Genomic DNA, 8,082 nt, shown 5'->3' with positions numbered 1-8,082 from the left:
GCGTGTGCGTGGCGCTCTGAGTATGTCATTTCTTCATTGATTAGCTGGTTCGGAATTTCCTAAAACAACAGCAATTCTTTGTCCCGAGAGAGGAGATAATGAACTTTATAAACCAGTACGTCACCCCTTGAAGTGGTAAATACACTTACTGGAAGAACACGTAGGTAACGTACGCGGGGTGATTCTAGCTAGCAGACGTCCATCGATCATCCTAGTAGTTAGGACTGCGTCATGACGCCGTACGGACTCTTCCGTTCCATGAACAACGATTATATACTTACTCCGGGTTCATTTTCTCATGCATATGTTACTACGTCGGTCGATCTTCACGTACTGCAGTCGCCGATGAGGTCGATGTGGTGGTCGCCGGTACGCACGCACGCACGCACGATGGCGTCGGCGGCCGGAGTCGAGGTCGGTGGAAGGCGTGCCCGCGCCACCTTTCCCGATCGAACTCGCAAGGACAGACGCAAACCCATCCATCCATCCATCCATCCATCCCCAGGTTCCGCGCCGCCACCCACGCAGGATGAGATGAGGATCCCATCGTGGAGCCGGCGGGCCCCGCGTCGCGTTCCTGGCTCGCCACGTCCGCCGCCCGGCGCGGCCACGCGCGAAGGCAACGCGCCGGCGATGGATAGATAGATGCTGGCCCGCGTCCGTCCGGGCCGGATCGATCCGACGGGCCTCCGCACGCGGCCCCTGGAAACCCGACGACGACGACGATAACGATGGCTTGGTCGAGCCTAGCCTTGTGTCGTAGCTGCGTTCCTTCCTTTTTGATGATGGTGGCTTTGTGTTTGCCTTGGAGTGGTTGCCAACCTCGACCGGCCGGTCTTGGGCATGCTTCCAAGCTTCGTCGTCGTCCTCCAACTAGCTCCAACCGATGATTGGATTTGGAAGGAAGGTCGATGGCTTGCCTTTCCGCCCAAGCTAGCTACGATCCACTGCACCACCACCGCAGACACGGCGGTGTCTTAACGGCCGGAGCGCCGAGGCCGACAGGCTTTATAAGCTAGCCAGCCTGTGCTTGTCCCATCACAGGGCAGCCTCATTGTTTCACTTGGACGGGAAGAGACACGTACACAGACACTACGTCCTAGCTTAGCCATCCTGGTCAAAGGGAGCAGACATACCTCCGCCTGTTGTATATACGTACGCGCACACACGGGAGTGGCTAGCATCGGCGAAACAGTGCATGCACTAATTGGTTTTTCATCCATGGGCGCTGCCTACTACCTCAGGTGCTTTGGGTTTGGCGGGTGCGTGCACCCTCACCCCGCTGCGGTTGCTGACCGCCAAGGTACGTGCATACGTACGTACGTATGTTGTGTAAACAATTAATACATGTAATACTTGCGTGCATTTTTGGCCACTTTGAGTAATATATTCAGGTGGAGGAACTCCTTCCTCGGTGATTCTCAAAAAAAAAAATACATGTAATACTTACGTGCATCGATCCCGTGCTAATTGTTCTCGTTAGCTGGTGTATATATACGTGTACTGTCTCTCTGTTCTTCATATGGTTTCACCACTCAAATTTGAGCTTTGACACCCTCAAAAAAAAAATTGAGCTTTGACTAGTATGGGAAGAACAAGAATATATACTTGCTACGTATAGTTGGCCACTAATCACTAGTAGTAATTTCATTTTTCTCCAAGAGTAGCTAGCTAGCTAGGACCAATTGTCCTAGCCACCCTGCATCGGACTCGGTAGGGCCGGAGGAGGAGCCAGCCGGCCTGTGGTATGTGCCGGGTGCGAAAGCCAGCCGCGGTAGCGTACGGCGGCGCGTGCATGCATGCGTGCCGGAGCACGGCAGACATCTCCACAAAGCAACCAAACCTTCTTTGGCGTCGCCTCGCTTCGACACATACGTACATGCCCAGGCCCAATCATCATTAGCACCACTATCCCCCTTCATTAGCCTGCCGACTTAACTAGCCGGCTTATCCACACGTATATAGCTAGACCGTTTCGCATATGTGAGATGTCCATTCACCAAAGAACTCACCTTGCTTGTTCATTATCTCGCCGGCCGGCACCCAGAGAGATCAGAGATGGCCGTCGGTACCATGATGTTCAAGTGTTTCGGCCCGTGGCCGTGCACGCGGCGGCGTCACCCGCAACAAGGTAGCCAGCCCCAGCCGCCCACAGAGCTCGCGCGCGCGCTCACCACGTCGTCCTAGCTAGTCGCATGCACGCATCGACCGTGCACATCTTTGATGATTTCCATCAGCTGCTTCTCGTACGCCTGCTAATCCTTTCGTTTCTTTGGTGATGGCACGCAGGAGCTCGCCACCGTGACCCCAAGAAGCCGACGGGCCAGCTGCAGAGCGCGGCGTCGTCCTCGTCGGGGCTGGACTTCCGGGAGGAGTACACCAGCGCGTTCCGCACCGAGTCCTACAACGACTTCTGGGCGCGGGTGCTGGACATCACGCTCGCCCACGGCGCCGCCCTCGTGCCCAGGCCCGCCTCCGCCACCAGCGCCGCCTCCAAGCGCCTCTCCTCCTACCGCGTCTTCGCCGAGCACCTGCTCGACCCCGACCAGGCCGCCGCCGCCGCCGCGCTCGCCTCCGCGCGCAACCGCCCGGACGTGCACGGTCTCCTCTCCGCCTACTACGACGAGACGGCCGGCGCCTCCTTCCTCTGCAGCCACCTCCTCAAGGACATCGAGCAGATCCGCCTCCGCTACCGCCCGCTCAAGGCCGCGCTCCGCGGCAGGCTCGGCCCCGGCGGGAGCCTCGCCGACGTCTCCGCCGCGCTCGGGAGGCCATTCACCGCGCTGGCGGCCACGCAGGGCAGGCTCGGGGACGCGCGGCTCAGCTCCGCGGAACTCCTCAAGGGCCTCGACTGCGGCAGGAAGGCCGCGCGCCGCAGGATCAGGACGCTCGCCCGGCTCAGGCAGGCGCTCTCGGTGTCCTTCGTCACGGTCGTCGCCGTCGTGGCTGTCGTCGGCGCGTGCGTCGGCGTGCACGTCCTGGCGGCGTTCGCGGCGTTCCCGATGATGTCGCCCGCGTGGATGGGGCTCTTCAGCGGCCGCGCGGCGCGCCGGGCGCTGGTGCAGCTGGAGGCCGCGGCCAAGGGCACCTACATCCTCAACCGGGACATGGACACCATCAGCCGGCTGGTGGAGCGGGTGCGCGACGAGGGGGAGTACATGCTCGCGCTGCTGCAGCTCTGCGTGGCCGAGGAGGCCGCCGCCGGCGCCGGTGCCGGGAAGGGGAGGCTGGTGCGGGAGGTGCTGAGGCAGCTGTGCAAGAACGAGGAGAGCTTCAGGCAGCAGCTGGACGAGCTGGAGGAGCACCTCTTCCTCTGCTTCATGACCATCAACAAGGCCAGGAGCATGGTCATCAAGTTCATGAGCACTGCTGCAAGCCGGTGATCACTGATCAGCAGGGCACACTTCGGATTGTACATAATAGCATTCTTTTTTCATAAAACAGCAAGAAAAAAAACCCGAAAAAGTGAGATAAAAATTGGGATTTGAATTGGTCTTTTTTTGGGTTTGGTTGTTGTACATACACGCTGCATATTGCAGAATTTGAAGTAATAAATCTAGTTTAGTGATTTTTTTTCATCCATCTGCTGAACTGCAAAAAAAAATTGTGAAGCAAAGCCCGACCCCTGCGTCCTCGCAGAGGCGACTTCAGGGGAACCCTCGCCCCCCCCCCTCTCCCCCGGACGCCGGCCCTCCCCTCCCTCCCCTCTCCCTCGCCGCTGCCGAGGGTCTCTGTCGGGCAAAGCTCAAGCAGTGTCGGCGGCGGCGAGGTCTTCCGTGGGCACGTCTCTGTTGGGAAACGTAGTAGAAAACAAAAAAATTGTCCTATGAACACCCAAGAACAATATGAAGATGCATAAACGGGTTGTGATCAATGATCGTTACCGACTCTGGAGGTGCAGTGAAAGTAGACGAGTCGGTGTAGATCGTACTTGAAATCTCTCGAACGTTGATTGTGATCCTGCAAACCGCCCATGAATGATCCCTCGAACGGAAGACCGAAAGCACGGCCTCTCTACTTGGTTGCAAGCGTATGGTCTTCACGATCCAGCAGTGCTTCGCCGTCCAGAGCTAATCATCGCCGGAGAATTAGAAGGAGAAGATTAGAACCACACGGGACTTCGAATTATGAGGATTAGAGGTGGCCAAGGCTCGCTCTAATTAGTCAACTAGGATCAACTAGAACGCGCACTAAATCAACTAGAGGAGGATTCAAAACTTATCTAATCATAGGGTGGACATCCTCTAGTATATACTCCCTCCATCCAAAAATAAGTGACTCGACTTTGTACCAACTTTGTACTAAAGTTAGTACAAGGTTGAGTCACTTATTTCGGAACGGAGGGAGTATATGATTGGGGGTGGGGGAGAGGGGGCTGTCACCAAGGGGGAATTAAGAGCCCCCTTGGGGCGCTGGCCAAGGGAGGGGGAGTAGGAGCCCCCCTCCAAGTAGGATGTGACGTCCCTGATACAATCGTACACTAATCATACACGTAAATGTGTACGATCAAGATCAGGGACTCACGGGAAGATATCACAACACAACTCTACAAATAAAATAATTCATACAAGCATCATATTACAAGCCAGGGGCCTCGAGGGCTCGAATACAAGAGCTTGATCATAGACGAGTCAGCGGAAGCAACAATATCTGAGTACAGACATAAGTTAAACAAGTTTGCCTTAAGAAGGCTAGCACAAACTGGGATACAGATCGAAAGAGGCGCAGGACTCCTGCCTGAGATCCTCCTAAACTACTCCAGGTCGTCGTCAGCGGGCTGCACGTAGTAGAAGGCACCTCCCGAGTAGTAGTAGTAGTCGTCGACGGTGGCGTCTAGCTCCTGGGCTCCAACGTCTGGTCGCAGCAATCGGGTATAGAAAGGGGAAAAAGAGGGAGCAAAGCAACCGTGAGTACTCATTCAAAGTACTCGCAAGCAAGGAGCTACACTACATATATATGCATTGGTATCAAATGGAGTAAGGGTATCATATGTGGACTGAACTGTAGAATGCCGGAATAAGGGGGGGATAGCTAGTCCTGTCAAAGACTACGCTTCTGGTAACCTCCATCTTGCAGCAAGAGAAGAGAATAGATGGTAAGTTCACCAAGTAGCATCGCATAGCATAATCCTAACCGATGATCCTCCCCTCGTCGCCCTGTGAGAGAGCGATCACCGGTTGTATCTGGCACTTGGAATGGTGTGTTTTATTAAGTATCCGGTTCTAGTTGTCATAAGGTCAAGGTACAACTCCAAGTCGTCATGTTACCGAAGATCACGGCTATTCGAATAGATTAACTTCCCTGCAGGGGTGCACCACATAACCCAACACGCTCGATCCCATTTGGCCGGACACACTTTTCTGGGTCATGCCCGGCCTCGGAAGATCAACACGTCGCAACCCTACCTAGGCACAACAGAGAGGTCAGCACACCGGTCTAAATCCTATGGCGCAGGGGTCTGGACCCATCGCCCATTTCACACCTGCATGTTGCATACGCGGCCGGTGAGCAGACCTAGCAACCTCCATTGCAAAGGAAGTTGCGTTACGCGGTCCAACCCGGCGCGCGCCGCTCGGTCGCTGACGTCACGAAGGCTTTGGCTGATACCACGACGTCGAGTGCCCATAACTGTCCCCACGTAGATGGTTAGTGCGTATAGGCCAGTAGCCAGACTCAGATCAAATACCAAGATCTCATTAAGCGTGTTAAGTATCCGCGAACGCCGACCAGGGCCAGGCCCACCTCTCTCCTAGGTGGTCTCAACCTGCCCTGTCGCTCCGCCTCAAAGTAACAGTCGGGGGCTGTCGGGAACTCAGGCCCACCACTACCTGGATGGAGCCACCTGCCCCTTCAGCCCCCATCTCCAAACAGTATCACCAGTAATGTAACAATGTAAAGTATATAGTATATGCCCGTGATCACCTCCCGAAGTGATCACAGCCCAGTAGTATAGCATGGCAGATGGACAAGGGTGTAGGGCCACTGATGATAATCTAGCATCATATACTAAGCATTTAGGATTGCAAGTAAGGTATCAATAGTTGTAGCAACAATGACAGGCTATGCATCAGGATAGGATTAACGGAAAGCAGTAACATGCTACACTACTCTAATGCAAGCAGTATAGAGAAGAGTAGGCGATATTTGGTGATCAAATGGGGGGCTTGCCTGGTTGCTCTGGCAAGAGAGAGGGGTCGTCAACACCGTAGTCGATCACAGGGGTACCGGCAGCGGTCTCGGGGTCTACTGGAAAAAGTAACGGAGGGGGAACACAATAAATAACAGAGCAATCAAAACATAACCTGACAAACGCGGTGCTAGAGGTGATCTAACGCAGGGATAGGTGATTCCGGTGAAGGCGAAAAACATCCGGGAAAGTATCCTCGGTGTTTCGCGTTTTCGGACAGGTGAACCGGAGGGGGAAAGTTGCGTGTTTGATATGCTAGGGGTGTGTGGCGGACGAACGGGATGCGTATCCGGGTTCGTCTCGTCGTTCTGAGCAACTTTCATGTACAAAGTTTTTCCATCCGAGCTACGGTTTATTTTATATTTATTTAAAAAGGATTTAATGAATTTCTGAAATTATTTTAATTCGAAAATAGAAGTTGAAATGCTACAGGTACCCAGCTCTGAGTACACTGATGTGTAACCAGAGGCTGACATGCGGGCCAAGGGGGTCCCAGTTGACCAGTCAAAGTTTGACTGGTCAACAGAGGTGGGGCCCACTGTCATTCACTGATTTACCTAATTATAGTTTAATTAGTTAACTAGCAAGTTAATTAAAGCTAAGTTAATTAAGCAGCTTAATTAGGTTAATTAATAGATTAATTAATTATTTTTATTTTTGCTCCTTTTTTTGGGGGTGGGTCCCACTGGTCAGCTGCCTAGAGGGGCTAACGGGCGTGCGGGGAAAGGCGGGTTGCGGGCGCAGGGGCGCTGTGAGCGCTCAGACCGCATGGGCGCACACCCCAGGCCACGGCAACAGCCACTGCAGGGGCGGGCGCGTGTCGGCCGGCGAGCAGGGGGGCCACGGGTGAGGACCGGCGACGCCGACCGCCGGCGCGGCAGCGTGGGGGGTCAGTCGATGGAGGAGTCAGAGCTCCGACGGGCGCGCGAGGAAAGGCGTTGGCGGCAGCAGTCATACGCAGCAGCGCAGCAGAGGCAGGGTGGGGAAGCGATAGTGGACGGGGCGGCGGGAACGCGGGCAAGGTCTCGTGCGGAGCGATGAGGCCACGGGGCGCGGGCAGTGGTTGCGAGGCGCGGCCCGGCTGCGTCGAGGAGCGGGCGTGCGCGAGCAGGCGCGGCTATCGGCGCGATGAGCGCACCGACAGAGGCGGTGGCCAGCGATGTCTTCGAGCGTTCCACGGCGACGGGAGCAGAGGAGAAGGGAGGGGACGGATGGCGGAGCTCACAGTGGAGCCGTAGGGCATGGCAGCAGGTTCGGGGGAGGCTCGGGGTGGCCGGAGTCGGCGGCGGCGTGCGGAGGCCTGAGGAGGAAGTCGAGAGCGGGGCGGCATCGTGGAGGCGTCCTGGTGTGGTCGCGGTCAGCGCGGCGAGGGGTGCCAACGGGGGGAGAGGGGATGGGGCGCGAGGATGAGGGCGAGGGCCGGCGAGGCGGCCAGAGGGGGTTCGCCGGCGCAGTGTTGAGCACGAGGGAGTTCCTCTCCCTCGAGGAATGATGTGTGCGCGCGAGCGCTCCTGTGGGTGACGGCGGATCAGGGGGGAGTGGGGATAGCTTAGGGTTTGGGGCTGGACCCCTGGGGGGTTATAGCCAGGGGGCTGGGCCGGCCTAGGTGGTGCCCTGGTGGGCCGAGGCCCATGGGGGAGGGGTTGGCCCTTTTTTTGTTTGTTTTGTTTTCTTTACCTTTTCTTATGTTTCTTTTCTTTCACTCCTAATTAGTTTAGTTTTAATAAAATACCAAAGTGGCTCCTAAATTGATGTTACAAATTATGTCACAACCACAAAATTTTCATCCCAAAATAATATAGTTTAGCATTTTACAAAATATAAAAGGCATTTAATTAATGGTTTTAACTACTGATTTAATTTGTTTAGTGCATTTTATAAGGACTTGGTTTCTC

At 55.4% G+C, this 8,082-nt stretch overlaps 1 protein-coding gene across 2 annotated transcripts; it reads left to right on the top strand.

Annotated features, from left to right (window-relative positions):
- The first annotated feature begins 1,026 nt into the window (after positions 1 to 1,026).
- Positions 1,027 to 3,578, top strand: LOC147976792 (UPF0496 protein 3-like). 2 transcript variants are annotated; one of them, XM_087519047.1, is made up of 2 exons: positions 1,027 to 1,303; positions 2,290 to 3,578. In XM_087519047.1, exons 1-2 carry the CDS (start codon positions 1,222 to 1,224, stop codon positions 3,381 to 3,383), a joined length of 1,176 nt encoding a protein of 391 aa, XP_087375173.1. In that variant the 5' UTR covers positions 1,027 to 1,221; the 3' UTR covers positions 3,384 to 3,578. The 2 variants fall into 2 exon arrangements, with proteins under 2 accessions (XP_087375173.1, XP_087375174.1); XM_087519048.1 differs by lacking the exon at positions 1,027 to 1,303 and adding an exon at positions 1,325 to 2,131.
- The last annotated feature ends 4,504 nt before the right edge of the window (positions 3,579 to 8,082 follow it).

Source organism: Triticum urartu, chromosome 4A, assembly GCF_056163025.1.
Source record: "Triticum urartu cultivar PI428250 chromosome 4A, HENAU_Tu73, whole genome shotgun sequence".
Lineage (NCBI taxonomy): Eukaryota > Viridiplantae > Streptophyta > Magnoliopsida > Poales > Poaceae > Triticum > Triticum urartu.
Note: the sequence above shows the minus strand (reverse complement) of the source record. Positions and strands in the feature narration are given on the sequence as shown.

Coding starts and splice junctions, on each gene's coding strand:
- LOC147976792 (XM_087519047.1), top strand. CDS start 1,222: ATGGGCGCTGCCTACTACCTCAGGTGCTTTGGGTTTGGCGGGTGCGTG. Junction 1,304..2,289: donor TGCGGTTGCTGACCGCCAAG/GTACGTGCATAC, acceptor GATGGCACGCAG/GAGCTCGCCACCGTGACCCC.